The 27,802-nt window shown below is 40.2% G+C and overlaps 1 protein-coding gene across 3 annotated transcripts; it reads right to left on the bottom strand.

The window, feature by feature from the left end:
- Window positions 1-1,033: 1,033 nt before the first annotated feature.
- On the bottom strand, window positions 1,034-22,846 carry LOC149317580 (receptor-binding cancer antigen expressed on SiSo cells). 3 transcript variants are annotated; one of them, XM_089517848.1, is made up of 7 exons: window positions 22,665-22,846; window positions 15,313-15,410; window positions 12,978-13,056; window positions 12,693-12,851; window positions 10,028-10,135; window positions 8,484-8,575; window positions 1,034-1,557 (listed from the first exon to the last, which is right to left on the bottom strand). In XM_089517848.1, exons 2-7 carry the CDS (start codon window positions 15,393-15,395, stop codon window positions 1,437-1,439), a joined length of 642 nt encoding a protein of 213 aa, XP_089373974.1. In that variant the 5' UTR covers window positions 15,396-15,410; window positions 22,665-22,846; the 3' UTR covers window positions 1,034-1,436. The 3 variants fall into 3 exon arrangements, with proteins under 3 accessions (XP_089373974.1, XP_089373973.1, XP_089373975.1); XM_089517847.1 differs by lacking the exon at window positions 22,665-22,846 and adding an exon at window positions 20,593-21,209; XM_089517849.1 differs by lacking the exon at window positions 22,665-22,846 and adding an exon at window positions 20,593-21,227 and having other exon boundaries at window positions 1,445-1,557; window positions 8,484-8,571.
- Window positions 22,847-27,802: the final 4,956 nt, after the last annotated feature.

Genomic DNA, 27,802 nt, shown 5'->3' with positions numbered 1-27,802 from the left:
ACATTCCTAAGCAAGAAACCATAGGAAAACAATGTCCACCCATGACAGCTGCCCTTGACTTTGACGAATGGCCCAAGAATTGATCAGCATGCTAAATAAAGACATTGAATAAATTATTCCTGGCCTTGCAACTGGCCACCCTCTCCACCACCACCTTTAAGGGAAGCCTGGTTCAAACAGATACATAAGATTTCATGATTTCTGTATTTCTCCTCAAAGCTTAGGCTGTTCAGCACGGAAACAAGTAACCAGGAAATTAAGCTTATCCTCTTGTTTACTTCATGAATGCACTTTGCATTAGATATCCCAGCCTAACTTTGTATGTAAGGCCTAGAAGACACTTCAGCTGCATTGATGGGTTTACTATTGATGGATACAACTATTTATTGAAAGATGCTAGGTAGCTGTTTATCATAAAACTTGATTTCAACATTCAGAGAGATACATTATCAAGTTAAGCTGCATCATCATTGCTGAAATACTGTAAGCTTTGAAATGGCACCTGAAAATTCTGGAGTCTTTCAAAGAAAGCAGGTAGACATCTGTTGCTTCTCTATGCAGAGTGCAAAATGCCCCCTGCTCAGTGTGAGCACTTTTTAAAAATGTATAGATGCCAAAAGTACATTGCATTGGTTCTTGAAGAAATGGAATAAGAAAGCAAGATTTCCACAACTCTACAATGCTTTCAGCAGCCATTCAAAATAAAGTGGGCCCTCATTCAGGTGGGAAAAAGTATGGAAGCTTAAGGCCATATTAGTCAATAGGCACTGACATGTGCATGCCCATGGATACATGCTACCACTGGCTAATATGGAGTGGGCAATTCGCAGGAACTCCAATTCATGGATGGCAAGCCCACCTGTTTACAGAAAAGTAACTATGTACTAGAGTTCATAAATAATGTTTTCTTCTATGCATGATGTTGTCAGTTTCCTATCACCTGCAGCCTGGCTTCCCTAAAATCTACAAAGGGGCACTTACTATTAAAGTAAAGGCAAAGTTTATAAGGAAAAAGCAGGAAAAACACCACCTTCTTTAAAATTATTTAATTACACACCTTTCTGGTAATAAGCAGAATAGACAATAGAGTAGATTGCCATCATTCAATTATTTACATCAGTTTTCCCTTTAGCATCAAAACAGGCAGTTGAAGAGTTTATGCAGTCGTATCTCTTCTTGAAATAGGAGTGATTTGGTATAGGGCTTCTGCAGGAAACACTGTCCTGTCATGGTAGGATTTAGTGGGATGATGAATTTGTTGATTCAACTGTCCAGCTAAAGTTACCTTATGGAAGAACTGTCTCTTCCAAAATGGGTTTTAAAATGAAGCAGTGAGCAGTTCTAAAAATACTGAGATCCAATACAAAATGATGCATATGGTTTAGAAGCTGAATTCTCTCCTCTCAGCTGGCACTGTGAAACCAACACAAGTGGTGTTAAGACAGCTTCACACCAATTTTATTCTGTTCTTTCTTCATTAACCGCTGCGCTTCTTTTTCCATTTTCTTCCTTTGCTGCTCAGCTGCTCGTTTTTCCCTTTCTGCTATTTTCTGCTGCCTGCAATTTCATAGAAGATGTAGAATTAAATACTGAGCCATGACACTTTGTTAGGCAGCCCATTTTCAAATGATCACTTTTTGTCAACAACTTAACATCACACTACACTGCAGTCATTTTGTAAACTCGCTTTAGCCTGTTTAGGCAAGAATACAGACGACAAAACACAGAAGGGGCATGCTGACCATAGTCTGATCCTGCCTATTATGTTTTTTTTTTAAAAAAAATAACAAAAGAATCCCCAGTCTTTTAAATTGCCAAGCATAACACAAGTATCCTGATCTATTACTACAGCATATCTGATCCATTTTAAGTGCATCTCAATGTGCACTGCCATATAACCTAAGCAGCACCTTGCTGGATTAGACACATGTTTAACCTAAACCATCAACCTTTGCATAAGTAGGTAATAATATACCCATTTTACTACATGACAAGACATGAGTATAAACTCAAATCTCATGTAGAATTTTCTGGGCTGTAAAACAGTAGTAGAGAAAAGGCCTTATATGAATACTCAAGAATGTGAACCCTATCACATCATGTTTGTGAAAAAGTAGAATGTGTCCTCCCCCATTTTTTCCTGCCGTTCCCCTTATTCTTTACAAAGAGGGAAGCCGCAGCCACCAAACCACGCAATGTCCCTCCGGCATAAAAGGAACCCAATTCTTCTGGGTTCTTTTTGCGGAGCCCGGGTTATATCGCGAGTGCGCCACTGGCGCACTTGTGACGTAAGTGATGCACAGCGACATGCGGACACTGTGTGTCCCTTCTGTCAAGATGGCGGTTCCTGTGTGGACAGGACGCCACTATTAAACTGTCACCATTACACACTAGGGTTCCAGACCATGCGGTTGCTGCACGCTCCAGAACCCTAGTATCGCTGCCACCACACCGCTTTTGGCCCATTTGTCTCAGGCCAAGTTAATCTTCAATATAGCTTTAGTAACTATGTTTAAGTAACTGCTGGTGTCAATTGTTTTTCCCCCTTTGTTCTCTAGACTGGAAAAAAATAAGAAAAAACATATTTTATGTTAAAACTATAATTACAATCTCTTTATGTTAGCTTTTTACATTATTTTCATTCAACAACATCTGAGGAACCAAGATTTGGAAGAGCTGCTTATGTGATATACATTTCTTGTTGTGTCTCTTCAAGTATTTTCCGATTTACAGCAAGCCTATCATGGGGTTTTCTTGGGATTTGTTCAGAAGGGATTTTGCTCTTGCTGAGAGAATGTGACTTGCCCAAGGTCACCCAGTGACTTTCCATGGCCAGGTGGGGATTTGAACCCTGGTCCCCAGAGTCATGGTCCAATGTTCAAAGCATTACACCATGCTGGCTCTCTAGAGATAATTTTGCAGCACTACAAATATGTTAACTTTGAAATAGCTATTTAAATTGTATTGATTTTCATAGGAACACAAATAAACATTCAACCATTAATTCAGCAATTGTATCTCATTTAAACAGGCAAGTGCAGCAACAACATGTGAAATGTGGGAAGTAAGCTTTGCAGGTTTCATGCAACTATACGAACCTTTAGAATATGCTTTGGATTGTACCTTTTGTGTTCCCTAGATGTTTTCATGTGCTTGGTGGAGCCAAAAGCTACTGCCCCTTCCTTGCTTCAGTGTGAGCAGGCCAGCCTTGCATATAACTCTTTAGATAAATACTTTCCCATTTTCTCTTTCTTGGAAAAGGATTCACAATCTTCCAAATCATGAATTTCCTTTATACAATTATATGGCAGCTAGACTATGCTACCTTCATGGCTGCAAGGGCATCAGCAGCCTGGGAAAGCCTTCCAGGCTGAGAAGATAAATTTATTTATGAAATTTATATGGTTGCCCATTAACATACATGTTCTAGGCAGCTTAACAAGCGAAAAATGAAATAGCAAATTAAAATGCAATATTTAACAGTTAAAAACAGAAAACATTTCCAAGATGCCCTGCAATTCACATTTTAAATTAGAGAAAGGAATGGGAACTGCAGCAACACATTCTTAGGACTTCTTGGATTCATGGATGCAAATGTATTAGCCTACAATATGTTTAATTTTTGCAGCTGAAAATGTTGCATGAAAAGTGTAGCAAATCCAGTGAGACCAGTCATGGTGACTTAACCATCCTTTTTGTTTGTGCTAACTGGAGCTAAACTGGCACAGATTGGAACTTGCTGAGCCAAAAAAACCCCCCAAATTTTATCCAAACATTAGGGATAACTTTTTTTAAAGATGTTTGAAAGTGGAATAGATTACCTCGCAGGGTGGTGGACTCTCTAGCTTTGGAGGTCTGTAAACATACTTGGAATGAATATCTTTCACGAGTACTTTAGTTGTGTATTCTTCCATGGGAGAGGATTGGACTAGTTCAATGGTTCCCAAATTTTGATCCTTCAGATGTTTTGTACTTCAGTTCCTACCGTTCCTCACTGTTGGCCAAGCTGGTTGGAGCTTCTTGGAACTGAAGTCCAAAACATCTGGAGGACTAAAGTTTGGGAACCACTGGACTAAATGGTCCTTTTCAACTCTATAATTCTAGGTCTAGGTCAAACAATGCCAAATCTGAATGGGATAGAGTTTTTTTAAAAATATATTTTTTAAAATTTCCCCCCAATATATACAGTATATACAACATTGTAGTTTCACCGTACATTTATAAACCACAGTACTTTTTAGTTCAATGTCATACACACGTAGGTTGCTCTTCTCATGGTTAAATAATAAAGAATCAAAGTAAATTTCTTTCTCCACTCGGTCCCTGAGAAAAAGAATTTATCGTTTATGGTAGATTTCCATTTTCTAAATGGACCACTTTTCCCTGATTTTTTCTCATCCTCCCCCCCCCCCCCCCCAGTTATGATTATACAGTTAACTGGGTATTCTTCTGAAACCAGCTATAAAATAAAAGCACACAGTAAATGTCGTTAAAAAGAATATTTTGTCAGGGATGATGGGAGTTGTAGCTCTTCACCTCTGGCTCGAACTCACCACCTTGTTACGCACCGGCGCTGACCAGTTTTGGCCAGTGGTTAAAGCTTTGCTCTAAAGCAGCAGAGTTACAGAGAATAGGCTGAAGACCCTGACAAACTCTCCAAGCCTTCTCACTCTTGCTTCCACAGAAGTCTTCCCACTTCTTCAGGATCCAGCTGGCTCTTGTATCTTCACTCAAGACACCAGACAACTCAGTGTTCTTATATAAAAGATCTACTTTATTCTACTATATACAGCTCCAAAACTATCCAACACAACTCCTCATTACTCCAATACTACCCACAAAATACATTGGGATTCATAGCCATTATTATAGTCATTTGATAATACCACCCACTCTTGTCAGTTTCCACCCAGTGGGTGTGTACACCATTCTCATTGGTTCTCTTGGTTCAACCCACAATTAATGATTTCATCATTTCAGCCTTGACCACTTAACAATTCTCAGGTGTGTTCAATTATCCACTTTGCATTTCTGTCCTTGGCATTTAGGACTTGTTAATTACATTACCTTTTACACCTGTGTGGCTTCTAATTGCTTCTGCTGAGTCACCCTGACTCTCACATACATGTTTTATTTCATTCACTGTATATCCCATGTTGCTTTTTCCTTAACATATTTTGCTCAGTAACACAGCCTGTAAAAAATCAGGGTACCTACATGGGGTAAAAACATACTAATAAAATAGAATTTTGTGTTCTAATAATAATAATAAAATTTATTTATATCCCGCCCCTCTACAAGATGCAATCGGGGCGACTTACAAAGATTAAAGATTTTAGCCACAATGTGTCCTTTCTACTGATCGATCGATATAGATAGATTGATATAATGAATAGTTCAGGTAAAAAAACAAAAACAAAAATTCAGAACAGTTCTGTATTTTGACTCTATAGAAGTGCTTCATTTCCCAAAAATAATTCCAGGTGAAAGAGTGTGACATTCCTGTCTCTTACTTTGCTTCCAGTCTCCTACAAACTGAAGTTGGGACTGCTTTGATAGTCCTCTTGATGTCATTTTTGAGATGCCAAAGATAAAAAGCAATTTTCAGAAGCAGTTGTTGCTGCTTTTCAGACTAGGGATAGGTGTCCTCCCAGCCTCGACCATAAAAAAAAACCCTTTGTGATTCATTAGTGAAGCTAATTCACTAATGAGTTAAGCTCAACATATATTTTCACTCAAGTAGCTAATGAGTCTCCCGATATACTTGTATTTACAAAGTGACAGGCATACATTTCTTTTTCAGTTAGTACACAACAAATGAGGTCTGTGAAGTGAAGGGAAGTTACTTAAATAAAGTTTTATATAATACAGTTATTTAGCTTTCTTCTTTATTGATGAATGATTTCATATTTTCTGTTCAATGCTGCAGCATTAGAACTGGTAGATCACAAATTCCCATGTACACATACAGGAGAGTGAATACAAAATAGAGCAGGTATAGTCTGGTATGAAAATCTCTGCAAATAAAAAGCTAGCCTAGCACAGAAACACTACTGGTTTTCTATATTTGCAAGGGGTTCTGAATAAGATCACCCATCTGTACTTGAGTCATTTTGATCTGGATTTAATACATGCGCGAATATCAGAATGGTATTTAAAAGAAACATTTACACAAGCACAGCTGATGTAAAAGGGTTACTTCTGGAGTTTTCAAAATCTCACAAACATCCAGATGAAATTTAAAGAAATGGATGTGAGGAAGGGAAGGTTCTGTGTAAAGACTTTGCAATACACAGGGTGTGTATAAACATAATGGTCCCCAGGCACAAAACCAATGGGACATACTATGAAAGATAATCTATTTAGGAACAATGGTAAGTGCGACTGTATATAATGAAAAGTTAAGAAATGACACAAGTTGCTAAGATATTGTGGATATGTTATCATAGAAATGAAAAACTCAGTATAACAGTAGTAGGCTTTTCCCCTCCAAGTAAAATATTATGTTAGGAGAAAAGGCATAATTTAAAAATAAATAAAAATGAGGCATCCCATTTTGACCATAATGGAGGGGGAAAAGCTAATCTCTATGAGATTCACGGCACTAACAGGAACAATAATCTTCAAGTAGTGAACAGACAGGAGTAAGATTTGATAAGCTAGCTTAGTTGTGTACAGGGCCCTCTGCTGGCTAGGTCAAGATATTATTTTGTAGATTCACTAATTCCACAACTTGCAACACCACTTTAGACAACTATGCCCTTCAAGATCTTGTTACTTTCAAATCAATGGAAGATAAAAATAGAACAAAATAAAAGCTAGTATACTAACAGACAAATTAGTGTAGTAAAATGTAAATTCCAGTTAAGGTTGTAATCCTACATGTTCCCTTAAAAGCCCCCTGAAATCAATGGGTTTTGTTTCTGGACAGATGAATAGGACTGAAATGTCAATGAGGACACGTTTCTTACACATCCTACTTTGTTCCCAGCATTGCTACAGAATCACTACTATCAAGCAGATCTGTTTAACTCTAAATTGGGAAAGATCCACTAGGAAAGCCAGTGTGGCTTAGTTGTCAGTGCTGAATTAAAACCTGGAAAACCAAGGGTGAATATACCACTTGGCCCCATCACTTTTTCTCCTCTGAGCCTAACCAGATTCACAATTGTATGGTGAATAAGGCAACAACATATATTTCCTGAGCTTCTATGAGCAAGGGTGAGATAATAATCAGCAGACTGAAGACTGAGGGTAGGTTGAGAAAAAGGCACTTTCTTAGCCAAACCAAGTTTTTGTCCATGCTTTAACAAGCACCATCCTAGCAAATAAAGGTTTGGGTAAAAAGAGAAGCCATGACCAGAAGCAGAAGCAATTGACAAGTGGAAGACAGGTTACAGCACACTAATACCAAATCTAGTAGACAATATTTGTCTCAGTTATGAGTCGAGATTTTGACATCAGATGGAAATGCTTGAGCATCTGGCTAAACAGCTTGTGTGCCATCTACTAACAATGGAGGTGGATAGTACTGGAATCAGTGTCTCACTAGCTGGTAAATTGTGCTGCCATAATTTTTTTAACACAACATTCAACCTGCCTTCTTTCATCTAAATACTAATTCCATGCAAATGGATTAACAGAATGTTAGCCACTTTTATACACTTGTTTTCCTTTTATGCATTTCTATGCCTGACTTACACTGGATATATTTTGTATATACCATTTATATTCTTGTGTTGATTGTATACCATAGGAAATATTGGAGAAGTTACTTCTAAGGCTCTGTAGCTCAGTGTTAACGTGGAGGGAACTGAATAGTCTAGTATTTGTCCAAAACATATTTCACCTGCTCTATGGCAGATATTATGATTTTCCAAAAATAAAATAAAAAGTTTATCACCAAGACCAAAATTGACTTTAAGAAAATTATGCACACTAAAATGTACAACTTAAAAGCTGCCTCAGAAGAGCAGCATACAAGCAACAGCTAAAATCAATCAAATATCTTGCTGGGTACTGGACTGGCACTCATTATTGAGCAGCCCTAGGGAGAGCATTCCATAATTACATCTGAAATGGTTTTGGTCCATTTCATATTGAAAGATTTTATGGTTATGATCATAGCATCTATTTTATGGTCTCTTTACTCCTGTAATTCCATTACAGGAATGAACCCAGCGAACCTCAGGATGTATGATCCCTCCGCCTCAATGTGGATGCGAACAGACTGATAAAACAGTGTTTCTGATTAATGGTAATTTAGCATCATGTCCAATGCTACAAGTGTGCTCAGCTTTAACTATGATTTACTGAAACAAGATAAGTTCAAAACTTTCTGAATATCCAATGAACTGAACATTAATGGAGCAGCATACAAGCTAAGACCTGCTCATTCCTACAATTTATCACTACATCCAAAATCAGGCACAGTACATTCTCGCACAAGCAACATATTCAATTACACAGCTGTGTACAGTTACCTGAGAACTTCTTCTGCTTGCCAGGAGGCATCTTCCTCCTCTTCCCAAGCATTTCTGTTTTCCTGCCACGTCTCCAGGTCTCCCAATTCTGGCTGATAAAAAGGAAAGAATTCAAGACACAAAATTATCACCTGAAAAATTTGCCAGATTTGAGAACATTATTTATCTACATTAGGGATGACCTACCCTATCAACAGCAATGTAATTCTACATTCAGGTAAATTTTACTTTTACAGTTTCATATTTATCCATCCCTGGGAGAAAGCTTACTGGACACAGATATCTGCTGAACAAACTAACAACTAAACATTCAAGAAACCCACCTGCTTTCAAATTCTAATCAAAAACTTCATTAATTATGTATACAACACTCCTTCCATGTTCCATGATATCTGACTCCATACCTGACTCCCAGCATTTTCCCTCCCAAGTAATGATTACATCACAATTTTTCTACACAGAAAGTGACAAGAAGTTTTCTTCCAATTTTGAAATACCCCTACACCTTGCTTTTGATCATTATGAAATTATGAGATTCACCAACTGGTCCTAAAAGGGGTCCCATCCTTTAAGGATTGTGTTCGCAGTCTGGGGGTGCTCTTAGACCCATTGCTCCAGATGTCAAATCAGGTAAATGCAATGGTCAGGAGTGCCTGTTATCAGCTTCAGCTAATATGCCAGCTGCGTCCTTTCCTGGAACCGGGGGACCTAGAAACTGTGGTGCCTCCTTCCGTATAATCCACCCTGCGCACTCAAGTCCTCTGGGAAGAATTTATTGCAACCTATAAAGACTAGGTTAACTGCAACTTCCCAGAGGGCCTTCTCTTCAACCACTCCAAGATTATGGAATGGCCTGCCAGAGGAGATCTGTCATATTACCACCTTGGACAGCTTTTAAAAGGTTGTCAAGATGGATCTCTTTTGGCAGGCCTTCTCTGAATAGCAAACCCAGCCACCAACCAAATCCAAATCTACCATCCCAATGAGTACTTGTGTCTGTTTCCGATTATTTTAATTGTATTGCTTTTAATGTTTAATCTGTTTAATTGTTGTTTTAGGGGGGGATTGATTGAGATATGAGGTATGTACTTGTTTTAATTGTAAGCCGTCTCGATTGTCTCCGACAGAGAGGTGAGGTAAAAATAAATCTTTTATTATTTTATTTGTATTATTATAGTTCGTGTATTCCAGGAACAGCAATTCCCGCCACAGCACTGATAAATTATGACTGTTCTGCAGGCAAGCAGGGAGAGATTGCACTTTGCAAGATTTGGAGACAGAATGTGGACCTTGAGCCACATGATTCTCCCCTCTGTCTTACAGACACATGTAGTTCCTTAGCAGAATCTTCACTGATTCGGATTTTGAGATACATTTATATATACTGTTATTTTGGTATTCTACTTGCATGTATTTTCAGACAAGCTTCTAGATTGACCCAAGACCGCATCTACATTTTCAAACAGATTTGAACAAGCACAAAAGAGCAACACTTTATTCTCTGTGAAAAAAATCAAAATGATCAGTATGGAGAAGATACTTACAGACTGGTGAATAAAGGGAACATCTTGTGTAGCTGCTAATCTACTAGAAAATCCTGCAGTGCCATCCTGGTTACCAAAATTTAAGGGTTCACGTTTTTTAATTATAATCTGAAAAATAAAATTGAAGGAAAGAAATCGCAACTAATTACAAACACTACCATTACATACAACAGAAATTTATTCAGTATGTTAACTTACTGTTGCCCACAACAATTGTTGCCTCATGAAAGTGCCATCTCTGCCTACTTCTTTACAAAGGTCTGTGACAACACTGCACAGTTCTGCTTCTACTTCTAACACAATGGCCTGTTTCAGATTCACTATGTGAATTTCCTCTGCTTATTCATTCCCTTTTGTAGTTATGAGGCTATCAGAAGAATCTAATTTCACTTTTAAACAAAATGCATTTCTCCATTGCCTTTGAACTTCGGAAACAATGATCTGTTTAAACTGTAGTTATAAAGAACAACCCAGGATCTAACTGTAGGCCTGTTACAGACAGCCAAAATAAAGCTGCTTCGAGTCACTTTGGAGGTATGGTATTTCAATGATACATGAGTCCTAAGAGTCTGGAAACTTCACCAAAGCTGCACTCCAGTCCTTAGGACTGGAGCGTGGCTTTGGTGCGGCCTTTGGACTCTTAGGACGCATGCATCATTGAAATACCATACCTCCAAAGTGACTCGAAGCAGCTTTATTTTGGCTGTCTGTAACAGGCCGTAGTTTCTGATCTTGATCTATCCCCACAGTGTAGAGTTTAATCAAAACAGTTTTGCAAATCAAGACATAATGGGAAATTGTGATTTCTAAGTAGAAACCATTTTTTTAAATCTTGTATCTACAAAAGAAGCAGGAGGAGCTTATGAGAGTTTGAACTTTGTGCACAATCATTCAGTTCTGAACTAAGTCAATATTATTTTGGAATGCTTAATTGCATTAACCCTTTCAACAGAATACTCCCAGGAAATGTTGGGAAAACCCTATCCTTTTGCATTTCTCTTGGGCACGCTTTGTGACATTTGTATAGCTCACTCAATCACAAATCAACAACAGTCTATCTGTGCTAGTAGAAAGCAGTGCAGCACTCGTGCTGTGATGCACAGCAGTTTAAAGATGTAAATCCAAGAGCATATTGCAAACTGTGTCTGCCTGCCTGATGGAATGAGATGAGGTTTTAGTACAAATAATCAAGAAAATGTTATCATTATGAGTCTGCATACAACTCAGTCCCATTCAATCCACATAATGTATATACCCATGTGTAAGTCTAGAAATTTTAGTTTAAAAAATTACAATACTCAAAAAACTGGGTTGACTTATCCACGGGTCAATGGATGTACACTCATCCCTCCACATTTGCGGCTTTGACTTTTGCAGCTTTGATTATTCAGATTTTATTAATATGTTCTCTCTAGGAATACCTAGGTCCTCCAGTGCAACTCTATGGTTAACTTTAACCAAACGTTGCACTGAACGACTTAGAGATTCCTAGAGAGAACACTCCACTATGCATTTGTAGCGCCTACATTTCAATTCTGTTGTCAATGTCTGGCATATGTTGACCACAGAGTTGCACTGGAGGATCTAGAGAAGTGTTCTCTCAAGTAAAAAAATAATGTTTTTGTTATCTGTGGGTTTTCCACATTCACGGGGGTCCTGTGCCCCTAACCCCAGAGAATGTGGAGTAGAATGGCAAATGGTGAGAGGTTAGTCTACCCTGGGAGCACCCAGGATCAACTCTCTCTACTCTTTTCCCTGCAACACTGTTTCTAATCATTTTGAGTGCCTGGGCCAGAAAATGGTGGTGGGGGCAGCTCTTTGGCAATTCTGCTCAAAGAAGTACCAAGAGGAAGCGGGCTTTGAAGATAATGTGCAGATGAGAGAGAGAGGCTTTTTAAGGGCCTATCACCCCCTCATGTAACTCTTTTGCCATAAAGGTAAGGGGGTGGATGTAAGACTTAGTTACTGTAATATGCAATGTTATGCCACAAATGAATATTACAGGCCAATGTGCAGCTTTGTGGGCAGTGACCAAGCCCCAAGTACATACAGTTATGCCTGCTAGGATTTTGTAAGTTCTTTGGCATCATTTTCTTTTGCTTCATCCTTTACATCCTTTGTTACAAGCCCCTCAGTTTTCCTTTCAATTTATTCATGGGTCATATCAAAATCCAAAATCTCAGCCCTAAAATTTGACCTCAACTTTGAAGCCCATTTATGGTCAAGTATATATGATAAATTCACATTAACTAGACTTGTTTATAGAGCTTTAATCACCTTGTGATTTTATTTCTTATAACTTCTTTTTATAACTCCCCCCATATGGCAAAACTGACAGGGAAATAATATAAATATGTGATATAAAACAAGAAAGAGCAAATTCTTTCTGGAGTTTCCAAATCTGGCTCTCGAAGCAGCAAGGCAACTATCCATGCTATTAAATTTGAAGCAACTGTGGTAAGCAAGAGATCAAGATGAGGCAACACAAAACTCTACATCAGATGTGATCAAGTTCTGTCAGTACAAAAGCAAACCAGTGCCACTGATCCATAAGTCTGTATGTAGAATCCACTTTCTGTGCACAAAATACAGCTGCTAAATCATAATCATTACCTCACAGGGCACAGTGAAACATTTTAAAACATAATGAATGCTAGTAACATACTTTCTGTGTTTTCCTTATTGTTGGTGTCATATCCTTAAAGTAGTCTGGTTCCATTTCTTCCAAACCGTTTTGCTGGTTGGCAACACTGCCATTGCCACCTTCAATTTTCACACTTGTAGGTGCATCTTCATCCCACGAAGTCCAATCTTCAACTTCTGACTAAAGAGCCAACAACAAATCTTTAATCTTCTAGTTCAGAATAAACATTCATCATTGATCATCTGTATTTTAATGTGTCATTTAGCAGAGCTACTGTTTAATCACTGACATCTAGATATATATTACCTGTTTTGGAACAGATGAATAGTCTACAGTAGTTGGCAATGTTATTTGGTCTCCACTAAGCTTTCTCCCCCTTCCAGTCCTGAAAAAGAAATGCAGGATTCCTTCTAAATTTAAAAATATCAGCACTATAGGAGCTGCTGTAGAGGCAAAATACATTTTAAAATGAGTGTAAAAGCTAATTAGATATGTCACAACCTGAGAAAGGCCAATAAATTAGAGGCAGCTTTTGTCGTCTTGGTGAATGACCTACGCAGGGAACAGGACAGGGAGAGTGCATCCCTGTTGATCCTGCTAGACCTCTCAGTGGCTTTCGATACCATCGACTATGATGTTCTTCAGAACCGCCTTTCTGGGATGGGACTTGGAGGCACTGTTATGCAGTGGTTCTAGTCTTTCCTGGAGAGGCTGATCCAGAAAGTGGCATTGGGGAATTCCTTTTCAACCCCTTGGCCATTTGCCTGTGGGGTCCCACAAGGTTCTGTTCTGTCCCCCATGTTATTTAACATCTACATGAAACCACTGGGAAAGGTCATCTGGAGTTTTGGGGTGCAGTGTCATCAGCATGCCAATGACACTCAGCTCTATCTCTATCTCCGTCCACCATAATCCAGAGGGAGAGATGGGCAAGCCAGCTCCATCGGGCCTAACCAGATTAAGAAGAAGTGCCCTCCCTCCAGTCCATCTGCCTTGGTTCAGACCTCAGAGGGAAAGAAGATCTGCTGGACTTGAACCCCTTCCCCACTGCCATTGCCTTCTCCCTTTCTGTCTTGTCTTTTTAGATTGTAAGCCTGAGGGCAGGGAAATGTCTAATAAACAATTTCTAACTGCTCCTATAGCCTTTTGGCTGAAGAGTGGGGTATAAATATTATCTATCTATCTATCTATCTATCTATCTATCTATAAATAAATAAAATCTCTCCTTTCCATCTGATTCCAAGGAAGCTGTCTCTGTACTGAACCAGTGTCTGCTGTCAGTAATGGACTGTATGAGGACAAACAAATTGAAACTTAACCCAGACAAGACAGAGGTGCTCCTAGTCAGCCATAAGGCAGATCAGGGAATAAGGACTCCACCTCTGCTGGAGGCTCGCAGCTTGGGTGTGCTCTTGGACTCCACTCTGAGCCTGGATGTCCAGGTCTCAGCAGTGGCCAGAAGTGCATTTGCAGTTAGAACCAGTGTACCAGCTGTGCCTGTTTCTTAAGATGTCCGATTTGACTACAGTGACACATGCCTTGATTACATCTCATTTGGAATACTGTAATGCACTCTATGTGGGGCTGCCTTTGGAAACTGTTCGGAAACTCCAGTGCGTGCAAAATGCCACAGCGAGAATGCTAACTGGGGCCAGTTACAAGGAGCAAGTAAATTCCTTGTTGGAAGAGCTTAATTGACTACCACTTCCTTTCCGGACACAATGCAAAGTGTTGGTTATGACTTATAAAGTGCTACACGGCTTAGGTCCAGACTATCTGAGAAACCTTATCTCCTCATATGAATCTACTAGAGCTGTAAGATCTTCCAGGGATGGCTTTCTCTTGGTCCGTGAACCGTGAACATAGAATTTGATCAAATGAATAAAAGATCTAGTCACTACTGATGACATGTTCTTTTGACAAAGACAATGGAATCTAACTGTTCTATTATCATCCATTCTTTGATTTTTGGAACTTTTAAAAATATATCTATAGACCCACACACCCACAAATATAGACCCACAAGCACACTACCTATTAGAACTCATTTGAGTACCTCAGAAAGAAATTAAATAAAAACTTTATAACACAGTAAGTGTGTAATTTTAGAGACGTCACGGGATTGTTTGTTGCTTTTGAAAAATAGCATTTCTAAGTTTCCGAACAGTTTTATCATGTTAATAATTTCTCCCCTGGTTTCAAACAATGTCTATACTGCTAAAGATCCTAACTTCTCCCCAGTCCCAGAAGTTTCAGAAAATTTTATCTAAACAAAATTAAAAGGGAAAGTTAAGCAGGTGCATTTAAATAATCAAAATAAAGCTACAATTTCTACACACATACAAAGGTGAGTTACTGATATCAATCCAATTAAATAACATGCAGTGTTCAGATTTTTTTAAAAAAAGTTACATGATTCTGAACCTTCACCTATAAAAAAAGCTATAAAAAGAACTTTTAGGACAAAAACAGGTTACATTTATTGCTGTACAAGTTATGAGAAACCTTTAAAACATTGGCTTAACACACACAGACTCCAATTAAAATGTAATACAAGCTTCTTTAAAAAGGAAAAGGAAGAAGAGAAAGTCAAAGAAATGTTCCAATTAAACCAAGGTCTCAAGCAAGATTTTCTATTTACCTGCATATTAACCGCTTAAAAAAAGACAGTACTGCTGCCAGACAAGTACAAATTTTAAACAGACGGAACTGTGTAATGGCCATGATGAAAGTCTTTGTCTGTAAGAAGAAAGAAGAGTATGCTTACAAGTATAATACATCTTTGTATCAATGTACTACGTTTACTATCCAATGCTGGAGAAAGTCAGTGCATATACATTAATACAACTAGGATCCATAGGCATGGTCTGAAGGCATCCAAAATGTGTATTTGCATAACCAGGAACATTTTTTAAAGTAGAAAGCTATGTACCTTTGCTACGTCAATAACAAATCCTAGTTGATATGTGAAAGCCAGAGCAAATGAACCCAAAGAACACAATCACTTCTTTTCTGGGAGCTTTGGGACTTTTCTCAAACAAAAATAGCAGTGATTGTGGATTTTTCAAGTACACTTAGTGGGAATGCAACAACAGCTTGTAGAGTATACATACATCCAATATGATATTAATCTACTGTATTTACTCTCTTATTAAAAAAGAAAACATCCCCAAGTAATAGGCAAGAATATGATCTGATTTGGAAGCACTGCCCACCCCCCTCAGCTCTCTCAGTCATCTAGCTTTTAGGGTGAGCACAAAGAGCTATGTCTGCTGGGATTTCTTAAGTTCTTTGGCACTGTTTTCCTTTCCTTCATCCTTAAGATCCTTTGTTACATGCCCATAGGCTTTACCCTCGACTTATCCATGAGTCGTATCAAAATCCCTAATTTTGTCCCCAAAACTTGCTCTCAACTTTTACATGAGGTCGATTTATAGTTGAGTATATACAGTAGGTCCAACCAGTAGTTAATAACCATAGGCAATAAAGAAATGGGCCCATACAGACAGGCCAAAATAAAATTGCTTTGGGTCCCTTTGGAGGTATGCTGTTTAAATGCTGCATGCATCCTTAGAGGCCAGAAGCTGCGCCAAAGCTACGCTGCAGTCCTTAGGACTGGAGCATGGCTTTGGCATGGCTTCCAACCTCTTAGGACTCATGCAGCATTTGAACAGCATACCTTCAAAGGGACCCAAAGCAGCTTTATTTTGGCCTGTCTGTATGAGCCCAAATATTTCCATGTATCTCAACTATGGCTCACAGATTATTTTGGTATATATGCTGCCATGTAAAAATACAAGTTTATTTTTCAGAACTTTTCAATTTCAGTTGCATTTAAACAAAATGACTAGACTAGAATTCAAGTATATGGTTCTCCTCTATGATCATTAATAGTTTAAAATAGGTGTCACGCCAAAAAAACAAGATACTGCATTAAAGTGAGGGAGTCACGCAGAATCTCAAGATTTTTTGTGGGTTTTTCAGGCTATGTGGCCATGTTTTAGCAGAGTTTCTTTCTGACGTTTCGCGAGTATCTGTGGCTAGCATCTTCAGAGAATGCTTTGCATTTTTCCAGACAAAGCATTCTCTGAAGATGCTAGCCACAGATGCTGGCGAAACGTGAGAAAGAAACTCTGCTAAAACATGGCCACATAGCCCAAAAAACCCACAAAAAACTATGGATGCCGGCCATGAAAGCCTTCGACTTTACAATGTCAAGATTACTAATTTATCTACTATGTGTCTATGGGCTCAAACAGACAGGCCAAAATAAAGCTGCTTTAGATCACTTTGGAGGTATGCTGTTTAAACGACACATGCATCTTAAGAGGCCAGAAGCTGCGCTCTAGTCCTTAGGACTGGAGCATGGCTTTGGCGCAACTTCCAGCCTCTTAGGACACATTCAGCATTTAAACAGCATACTTCCAAGTGACCCAAAGCAGCTTTATTTTGGCCTGTCTGTTTGGGCCCTATGTAAATTATTGCTGGCACACGGACAACCAGAAATAAGAAAAGAACCAACTGCGCTACCCACTGAGACCTCAAAGCAATTCTTATTTGCCACAGACTATCGAGTACTATGACTCTAGAGACCAGGGTTCGATTCCCAGCTCAGCCATGAAACCCACTGGGTGACCTGGGGCAAGTCAGCGGAAGACAATGGCAAACCTCCTCTAGATAAATTTTGCCAAGACAACCGCATGGTAGGTTTGCCTTAGGGTCACCATAAGTCAGAAATGACTTGAAAGCATGCAACAATCAAGTGGGTAGATTTAAAGACTTCCTTCAAAGGTGCTTTACAAGAGAATCTTAAAAATGTAAGTAAAAACGAATTAGTCCCCATGGGCTTTCCTGAGGCTGAGAGTTTGTAACTCACTCAAAATCACTCAGTGGGTTTCTGGTCTCCAGAGTCCTAATCCAACACTCAAACCTCTACACCACGCTGGCTCTCTAGTCCTATTTCCCCCTTATTCAGAAGATCATTCTTTCAATTCAGTGAACAGTACTAAGGCTCTTAATGGAATCATGCTCATAAAATGGCTTGTGCCAAGGGATATTCCTAAACTATGAGCTTTTTCCTACAATCACACACTCAAAACACCCCAGCTATAACAACTGCCTAATGAAAGCCAGAGTGATAAGTTATTATACTTCAGAAGACCCCAATTTACTTGCACTGGGCAACATTAAGACTGAAATCATATGTGGCTTGATAAGGCCCTTGCTTAAAGGGGGAAAATGTGGTTTTGAAGCAAAATAATACTTTTTGCCACCAAACATCAGCAGCAACAGTAAGAGGTCCTCGAGGAGCTGCAGAATGAGACAGCACTTTGCATAATGTTTATGAGTTGTACACTGCTATACATACTTACCTGAAAGGAAGCACAGCACTGATTTACAAATTACTGCTTAGAAATAATTTCAGAGATAGAAAAATGTTCTTATACTGTTGGAAAAAACCCAACAACAAAAATAATGACCACCACGTTTCTTAAACATTTGTCTAACAACTTGAATTCAACTGGGACCACTGTTCAGAATAATAGAAAAATAATTAAAGGAATTTATGTAGGAAAGGGCTTAGAAACAAAGGCTACAAGTATGAATATATCTCAGTTAATGAAGTACAGTAGATGTGTTCCTGGACATTACTTTTCTAATAAAAAAAATTGGAACCGGGGCAGAAAAAATTGGAAAGGATAGGATGCTGCACCACCAAAAAGAAGAGCAATTCAGTAAACTTCATGTTTAAAACTAACAAAATGCATGCATGAAATGAAATAACCAGGTCAGATAAGCCTGACGTAAGTAAATAAAAACATTTTGAACCTTTGAGAGTCCACCTGAACCTTCTTTTCAAAAATGATTTAGGGAGACATTTTTCTTTTAACAGGCTTCACTTTTCTTATGGTTTCCTTTTTAATGGACACAGTTATAATTTTATACTTTGTAAAATGTTGGGAGCTTTCTTAACTGCTGCTGCTGCCGCCACATTGCAGAATTAATGCAGTTTGACACCACTTTTAACTGCCATGGCTCCATTTTATGGAATCTGGAGATTTGCAGTTTGTTGTGGCACCAGAGCTCTCTGACAGAGAAGGCTAAATATCTCACAAAACTACAAATCCCAGAATTCCATAGCACTGAGCCACAGCAGTCAAAGTGGTGTCAAAACTGTATTTATTCAGCAGTGTAGATGTAGCCTGGGGCATGTCTACATTATGCATCAGTTGTTCAAAGACAAACACATTTACTTCAGCACACACTGGCTGGCACTCTATTAGGCACACAGACATGTGTAAGTCTTTTTCTCCTTTAAATAAAAGGAATTATAAACATCTGAGGGGGGGGGGACTATTTTAGCGCTGTTGTGTAGTACAGCCATACAGTTCATGCAGGAAAGTCTGTGAAAATGGAACAGCTGACACAGTTAACCCAGGTATCTTTAATATGTCCTACAAATTAGGGACAAATTCAGAATCTTTCATAGCAAATACCCTGCAAATCCCAAAGCTCAGGAAGAGTTCTACAGAGTTTTAGCAAGCATGAAACTGTTCAATGTCAATAACCTTTCTCAACTAACAGGTTTTACCAGCTGCAGCAATGTGCAGTCAATAAAAGAAGGGCAACGGGCAAATCACATAATAAAATATGAATACTTAACTTCAGAACGCTCAAATATTACACAGAGCTGCTTCCCACCAATATAAAGTGTCAAGAATTAGCAAATAAGTTATGTCTGTAGCTTTGCAAGCAACTAATATTTCCAGTTTCTCATTACAACTAAATAGTTGTTGAATCAATAAGACCAATGAGCATTTTATTAACAAATTATAACCAACAAATTATGGTTCAGCCTGGTAGTCAAGCATTTCTTTCTATCAATCAAGTGACTGGAATTCAAATTCACCATGGCAGCACAGTGATGTTGCATGAATTTATGAGGCAAGATGCTGGTTGAGATTCTGCACTGGGAGACATGTAGCACCCCTCCAAGTGACATTCATGGAGCACATCCTGCTAGAGGAAAATAGCTGGAAGTGGCCCTGTAAGTCCCTCTGTTCTCCTATGACACAGAAATGACACATGAGTGCTATGCTGTTTTTACAAGGTTGATTTTGCAAAGGATTTTGGCTATTGTACGGTCAGAACAACATGCAAAACTCCACAACCAAAAAAGTGAGCTGCAATATGGTAAGTCTAACTTGCACAACTGTAATTCCCAAAGCTTTCACCCTAAAATATATAATGGTTTTCATACAAGTTCAACTATAAACATCCATAAGGCTAAATTCTGGTGCATCTACAAAATCTTGGGCAAGTCAGTAAGAAGTGTGCATGGCAGTATGGGATAACAATGAATTCTCCCCACTGTTCTGCCAAATTCCGTGTACAGAGTGCTTTCCAAGCAGGCAGGGAATGTGAAGAATTTAGACAAGCGGTGACTATGGTGCGTTACAGACCGCCGAAAAGCGGTGGCCTGCACCCGCCCCTTTCCCCGCCGGATCGGGGCCTCAACGGCCAGAGAGGCAGCCAATCCGGCTTCAAGCCCCAAGGACACCTTGCGGCGGCGGGGAGAAAGGTTGCGCCCAGCGACGCAAGACCAGGAAGGAGCTCCGTTTCAGAGCTCCTTCCTGCTCCAACAAAAGGGCACACTAAGCGTCATCGCATGGCGCAATGGCGTCATGTCCGCGCCGCCTTGTTTGGAGGCGGCGCGTTCGTGACGCCATCATGGCGGCCCCCATGTAGATGGGGCGCCACCATCTTGTACGTCCTCGGGACGTATTAGGCTTGGGGGTGTCAAGAAGTGACGCCCCTTTTTAAACCTAGGATGTCCTGAGGACGTCCCTTATGGCGGTTTGTAACGCGCCTATGTCATGTTTTAAAGGAGAATCAGTCCTCCTAAGGGCTTGAAGATTACCTTTCTAGGTATGGCAACTCTCATTTATTTATTCATTTTTGATGGATGAGAAGGAACTGGTTGCCTGGGATGTAGCCCATGGTCAGCCTGATTCTGGAACAGAAGGGCAGGTCTTGATGGGAAAAGGTCATTACGGCTTCTTCAAGGTAAACCCTACTTCAGGAACCATTCAGAACTCTTTTGAGAATGTCAACTATCTTGTTTATCAGCAACATAATCTCTATGTAGAACGATGGAGAAAAAGGCAATCAAGATGACCAGGGCATGGGAGACCTTTCCTAATGAAGGAAGGTTATTGGTTACTGTATTTGAAGCTGTTAAATTTAGGGATTAGACAAGTCAGGAGTGGGTATGACAAAGCATGCATAATACGAAGGGGGGAAAGTTTCACCCAATTTCCCCTGTATTTGTTGGCTGGACTGAAACAAAGCAAGCGTCCACCAATTCCCAGTGTCCTTAATATGCCACAACATAGCAGGACAAGACCATCTGACAGGGTAGATGAAGTGTGGCTTCTCAGACACTGGGTGAGTACATCTCAGATGCATCTAATGAAATATGGGTTGGTCTGCAGCCAGATCTAAACAGGTCCAGCCCAGGGACTTTTCTCTCTCTATGGGCCTGAACAGACAGGCCAAAATAAAGCTGCTTTGGTTCACTTTGGAGGTATGCTGTTTAAATGATGCATGCGTCCTAAGAGGCTGGAAGCCATGCTCCAATCCTAAGGACTGGAGTGCAGCTTTGGCGCAGCTTCTGGCTTCTTAAGATGCATGTACCTCCGAAGTGACAGGAAGCAGCTTTCTTTTGGCCTGTCTGTTCAGGCCCTATGTGACGCCTCCGCTCCAGAGCAAATCTCAGATCTCGTGGGGAAAAACTTTTGAGTGTTCCCAAGACAAGATACGCAGCGACTGCGCAAAGGGCTTTTTCTGTGGTGGCCCCTGAGGAGCTCCGCTTAGCCCCCTCCCTGGAGTCATTTAAGAGAAACCTTAAGACTCATTTATTTCGACAAGCCTTCCCTCACATGTCCTGACTGTTTTGCTCCTGCATACTATTTATTGTATTTTTATATTGTTTTATTATTTTGATTGATTAATGATGGATTTTAATGATATATAGTAGTATACGGTTTTTTTTTTATGAAGGACTTTAGCTGTTAATTTTGATTTTTAAACTCTGATTTTTATTGTATTATATTTATAACCTGTATCGTATTGTATCTTATTCTGTTTGTAAACCGCCGTGATCATAGGAACGGCGGTATATAAATAAAATTTCAATCAATCAATCAATCAAAAATTCTCCTGATCATAACTCTGTGAGACTAGAACGGTGGTTCTCAGCCGGTGGGTTGCGACTCCTTTGGGACCCTTTCACATATTTCTGATGGTCTTAGGAACCGAGGCGAAAATAATTTTGCGGTTGAGTGTCACATGAAGACCTGCATTAAATGTCTGAGGCATTAGGAAGGTTGAGACCCACTGGACTAGAACCTGTCCAATATGTGTCTGCTAGCCCAGCGCAGGCTGTTTACTTCAAGGAAGCTCCAGCGCCATCCCTGGCCGGTCCTGAGAGAAGGGGGCTGAGGAAAACCCCAAAGGGACAAAGAGCGACATCCATCAGAGAAGCGTTCCAAGCGTCATTCTCAAGGGGCCCCTGAGGAGGAAAACATCGGTGCATCTGCCCTGCAGAAGTTAATGCAGCGTGACTCCACTTGAACGGGCTTGGCTCAATGCTGTGGGGTTCTGGGTTTGGAACCATAGAGCTGGAAGAGTCCAACCGCATCCCTCCATGCAGCAGGGACTCTCAGCCAAAGCACCCCGATGACAGATGGCCGCCCAGCCAGCCAGGAATAAAGGGGGATGCTTCTGAGGGGAAAGAGCGAAAGGCACAGGAGGAGAGGCCACAGCCTAAAGCCGCCTCCTGAGGAACCTGGAGCGACTGACTCAGGCGCCCTTTTCTTGCTTTCCCCTCAGGAAGAGAGGTCCGCTCTAGGAAGGCGACTCGACTCCTCTGGAGGACTGCGCCCTCTCTCTCCCTCCCTCTCCGTCTCCCTCGTTCCTTCCTTTCCTCACCTTGCCCTCCGACGAGCCGCTTCCCTCGGCGACGGCGAGCTCCCTTCATTCAAAGGCAGGCGCGGCCTCCCGCTCTTCAGCCGCTGCGGTGGGCTTGGCCATAGCCTCCCACTCCTAGGCCACCGCCTCGCTGTCGCCGGGGAGACCCGCTGCTTTAGCCCCGCCTCTTCCGGCCACGCGGGTCGGCCATTTCCGTCAACCGAAGGGGGAACATGTCAGGAAGTGGGCTCTTGCGCATGCGCACACAGGAGACACCTCTACCCGCCTCCTCTTCTTCTCGGGCCTTAAAGCAGTTCTCTTTATGGGATTTTGGACTTCAGCTCCCAGAATCCCAGGCTATTGACCAACATGGCTGAGGCTTCTGGGAGCTGAAGTCCAATAGCTCTTAAAGGGCACAGCCTTAAAGTGACACTACACTCTTGCTGCTGTTCCCCTCTATGGCCGCCTCCTGTTGCATTCTGGGCTTTGTAGTTCAACGAGGCCGAAGGGCTCTCCGGCTGAGAATTCTAAACGCCCCTCTCCCTAAACTGCAAATCCCATAATGCAACAGGAGGCAGTTAAAGTGGAAATAGCCGCATCCTAAGAGTGCAGTGGGGTACTTAGGGAGACTGTAAGGCAGTGCTTCTCAATCTTTGGTCCTCTAGATTTTTTTTAAGACTTCAATTCCCAGAATTCCTGAACAATGAGCCTACTGACTGGGACTTCTGGGGACTGAAGTCCAAAAGGTTGAGAACCACTGCCCTAAGGCCACCCTATGCTGGGGTTTCCTTGGCAAGTTTCTTCACAGAGGGGTTTTGCCCTCTGAGGCTGAGAGAGTGTGACTTGCCCAAGTGGCAAAGCCAGGATTTGATCCCTGGTCCCCAGAGTCCTAAACTCAAAACACGCTGTGGAAATAATCCAGTTTGAGACCGCTTTAACTGCCTTGGCTCATTGTTATTATTATTTATTTATATAGCGCTGTAGATTTGCACAGTGCTGTACATAAAAACAACACACTAGGGAATTCTGGGAATTGTAATGGCAACTGTTACGTGGATTCATAATTGGTTGACTGGCCGAACCCAAAGGGTGCTCAACAATGCTCCTTTTCATCCTGGATAGAAGGGACCAGTGGGGTCCCACAGGGCTCTGTCCTGGGCCCAGTGCTGTGCAACATCTTTATCAATGACTTGGATGACAGAAGTAAAATTTGCAGATGACACCAAATTAGGAGGAATAGCTAATACCCCAGAGGGCAGAATCAAACTTCAGAATGATCTGAATAGACTTGAAAGCTGGGCCAAAGCTAACAAAATGAAATTCAACACAGAGAAATGTAAGGTACTGCGCTTAGGGCTAGGGTTGCCATAAGTGAGGACCTCCAAACCGGGACAAATGTAGGACAAATGTAGGGCAACATTTTCAAATGTAGGACACATTTTTCTAAAAATGGAGGACGTGCAAAAAATTGAGTGTTTTTTTAAAAAATGTTAATATAAATGCATGTTTTTAGGCATGATCAAAATGGAGGACATTTTGGCATTATTCTTAGACAGATGGCAGAAATGTACTTGCCCTCGGGTTCAACTGTACTTCTCAGAAGTGTGTACTTGGGCAAGGGACTGTGGTTTTTCTTCACTGCGCATGAGTTTGTAAAAATCACAGCAAGTTACACTGGCCGTGCCTCAGAGGCTTGTTGATATCAATATCATCATCATCATCATCATCATCATCATCATCATCATCACTATAATTAGCCAAGAAAGGCAGACTTGTTAGCATTCAAAGCACCATAAATACACAAAAAATGCACTTGCATATATTTAATAATAAAAAATAATGAAAAAATAAATAAAAAACAAGGCAGGGGTGCATATATTTGATAATAAAAATTAATGTAATAAAATAAAAAAACAAGCAATAATAAAAATTAATAAAATAAAACAAAAACAAGCAATAATAAAATTAATGAAATAAAATAAAACAAGCAATAATAAAAATTAATAAAATAAAATAAAAACAAGCAATAATAAAATTAATGAAATAAAATAAAACAAGCAATAATAAAAATTAATGAATTAAAATAAAACAAGCAATAATAAAAATTAATAAAATAAAACAAAAACAAGCAATAATAAAAATTAATAAAATAAAACAAAAACAAGCAATAATAAAAATTAATAAAATAAAACAAAAACAAGCAATAATAAAAATTAATAAAATAAAATAAAACAAGCAATAATAAAAATTAATAAAATAAAACAAAAACAAGCAATAATAAAAATTAATAAAATAAAATAAAACAAGCAATAATAAAATTAATAAAATAAAATAAAACAAGCAATAATAAAAATTAATAAAATAAAATAAAAACAAGCAATAATAAAAATTAATACAATAAAAAATAAAAAGCAATAATAAAAATTAAAAAAATTAAATAAAATAAGTATTTTATATTTTAAAAAATAATTTAAAACCCCCAAAATACCAAGGCAGACCTAATGGCCACTGACTCAGCTTTCCTCTTCCTCCTCCTCCTCCTTTTGTGGCCCAATTCTGCCCTGGCCTTCAGGCACCCTTCCTCCTGCTCCTTCCTCCTCCTCCTCCTCCTCTCCCCCCTCCTCCTCCTTAGGATGCCTGGCGCGGGAGGAAGGGAAGCGGGGCAAGCACGCGCGCGCGGAGGGAATGGGGCAGGCGCGCGCGCTGCTACTGACCCCTACTGAGGCCTGGGCAGCGCGCAAGCTCTCTCAGTGGGGGCGCGGTGGCAGCGGCGCTTCTGCCGCCGGCCTGCCGAGGAACAGGAGGAAGGTGGAGCCGGAGGAGGAGGAGGAGGTGGGTCGGCGCCGCAGCAGCCGCATTAGCGGCAGCGGCAATGGCCGGAGCGGACCCCCCAAACCGGGAACAAGGCACGGGTGGGGGCCCAAACCGGACCGTGACCGGGAGGGGCCCCCCAAAACCGTGAATGGCACGGGGGCCGCCGGGTTATGGCAACCCTACTTAGGGTGGAAAAATGAAATGCACAGATATAGGATGGGTGACACCTGGCTGAAAAAGGATCTTGGAGTCCAAGTAGAACACAAGTTGAACATGAGTCAACAGTGCGACACAGCAGCTAAAAAGGCCAATGAAATATTAGGCTGCGTCAATAAAAGTATAGTGTCTAGATCAAGGGAAGTAATAGTGCCACTATATTCTGCTCTGGTCAAGCCCCACCTGGAATATTGTGTCCAGTTCTGTGTACTGCAATTTAAAAAGGACATTGAGAAACTGGAACGTGTCCAAAGGAGGGTGACTAAAATGGTGAAAACCATGTCCTATGAGGAAAGAGGGAGCTGGGATGTTTAGCCTAGAGAAAAGATGGTTAAGAGGTGATATGATAGTCCTGTCTAAATACTTGAAGGGATACCATATTGAGGAGGGAGCAAGCTTGTTTTCTGCTGCTCCAGAGACTAGAACGCAGAACAATGGATGCAAACTGCAGGAAAAGAGATTCCACCTCAACATTAGGAGGAACTTCCTGACAGTAAGGGCTGTTCGACAGTGGAACAAACTCCCTTAGAGTGTAGTGGAGTCTCCTTCCTTAGAGGTCTTTAAACAGAAGCTGGATGGCCATCTGTCAGGGATGCTTTGATTGAGAGGTCCTGACTCCTCCATGGCAGGGTGTTGGACCACACCTTTGGCACGGCTTCTGGCTTGTTAGGACGCATGCATCATTTAAACAGCATACTTCCAAAGTGACCCAAAGCAGCTTTATTTTGGCCTGTCTGTATGGGCCCATAGTCTTGTGAGGCACCAGCACTGTTTGGCAGAGAAGGTAAAGACCTTGTAAAACTGCAAATCCCTCGGTTTTATAGGGTGGATCCGCAGCACTTAAAAGTTTGAATAAACTGCATTATTTCTACAGTGTAGATGCACCCTAAGAAAGGGGTTACAGTAGACTTTAAAAACAATTTAATACACTGATGTGAAACAGAAAGATCCACTCAAAAGCAATTAAAAAATCCATAGAGTATGGAAAGAAATTGAGTAACAAATTGATTAAAAATATTCAGTTTTGAGAAAGTACTGTGTGATATATTTATTGTGCTTTTCAATTCTTTCCCACCTAGTACTCTTATTTTGCTGTTTGCATTCCCTTAGCAACTTTGCTTAGCTAAATTTTTTTGGGATACCTAAATTGTATTTCCAAATGTTCAAATGGTTTTTAGTTCCTGCAGTTATAGAAATTTGGGCAGTAAAGGAAAATGTCACGAGAGGAAGAATTTGTGGCAATAGAGCTCTCATTCGCCTTTCTTTTGTAGCTACACCCCTGGAATATGTATTTGTTAGTATCACTATTGGAGTGTTATAGGAAGACATTTCACTCTCCTCTCTACAATCTCCAGATAAAACAGGTAGGTATGTATATCTACAATATATACATACACATTTATATGTGTAGCTATGGTGTTGTCCAATAACTTTTAAAAGATGAGAAAAGGGTAAAATTGGGAGTTGTTCCCACCCCACAAGCATAGGTTCTTAGGTTCACACACACTTCACTCATACACTGTGAACTGCTCAAAACAAACATTAAAAATGTCATAGGTTGGGACTTGTCCCCATTCTTCCCTAGCAAAATGGTTTGAAATACATGACTGCAATCCTGACCACATCAAGAACTTAACCTCATGTGTCTTCACTCAGAGTTGAGTTCAGTTACCAAGCCAAGGTATGTAAGATTTCAGGCTTTTAAGATTGTCCCCATTGGACCATGTCAATGCTAATATTTTTTAAAAGAAATTAAGAAAAATTAAAAAAATTAGCCACAATCCCTTTTCTTGGTCACAAAAAGAAAAAAACTAAAACCTACAGATGTACTTATCCCAGTAACTGCTGTTGGGAAGAGGCAATTCAGTTCTTCATTACAGTTACTTCAATTTCATTTCTGTTTCTATAGAGACAGAAATACATTTGTACTCAGCTCTGTCAATTGAGTATATCTAATGCATCTTTGGACTCTATTACAAAGAAAGGTTGCACTGCACTATAGCCTGAATCTTGCTGATAATATAAAATAGAGTAGATCCACTGAATCAATGAGAACTACCTATGTACTAAGATTGGAAATATTGCAGCATTATGCTCACATATCTGGCAAAGCCGAGTATCTCTTCACT

This window comes from Sceloporus occidentalis, unplaced genomic scaffold (genome assembly GCF_023333645.1).
Source record: "Sceloporus occidentalis isolate IW3139 unplaced genomic scaffold, rSceOcc1.0.p SCAF_3, whole genome shotgun sequence".
NCBI classification, from domain to species: domain Eukaryota; kingdom Metazoa; phylum Chordata; class Lepidosauria; order Squamata; family Phrynosomatidae; genus Sceloporus; species Sceloporus occidentalis.
Note: the sequence above shows the minus strand (reverse complement) of the source record. Positions and strands in the feature narration are given on the sequence as shown.

Excerpts from the sequence above, each read along its gene's own strand:
- LOC149317580 (XM_089517847.1), bottom strand. The coding sequence starts at position 20,616 with ATGAGAGTTGCCATACCTAGAAAG. Across the intron at positions 12,852-12,977 it reads ATTCATCTGTTCCAAAACAG|TCAGAAGTTGAAGATTGGAC; the intron begins GTAATATATATC and ends TTGGCTCTTTAG. Across the intron at positions 1,558-8,483 it reads CAAGCAGAAGAAGTTCTCAG|GCAGCAGAAAATAGCAGAAA; the intron begins GTAACTGTACAC and ends ATGAAATTGCAG.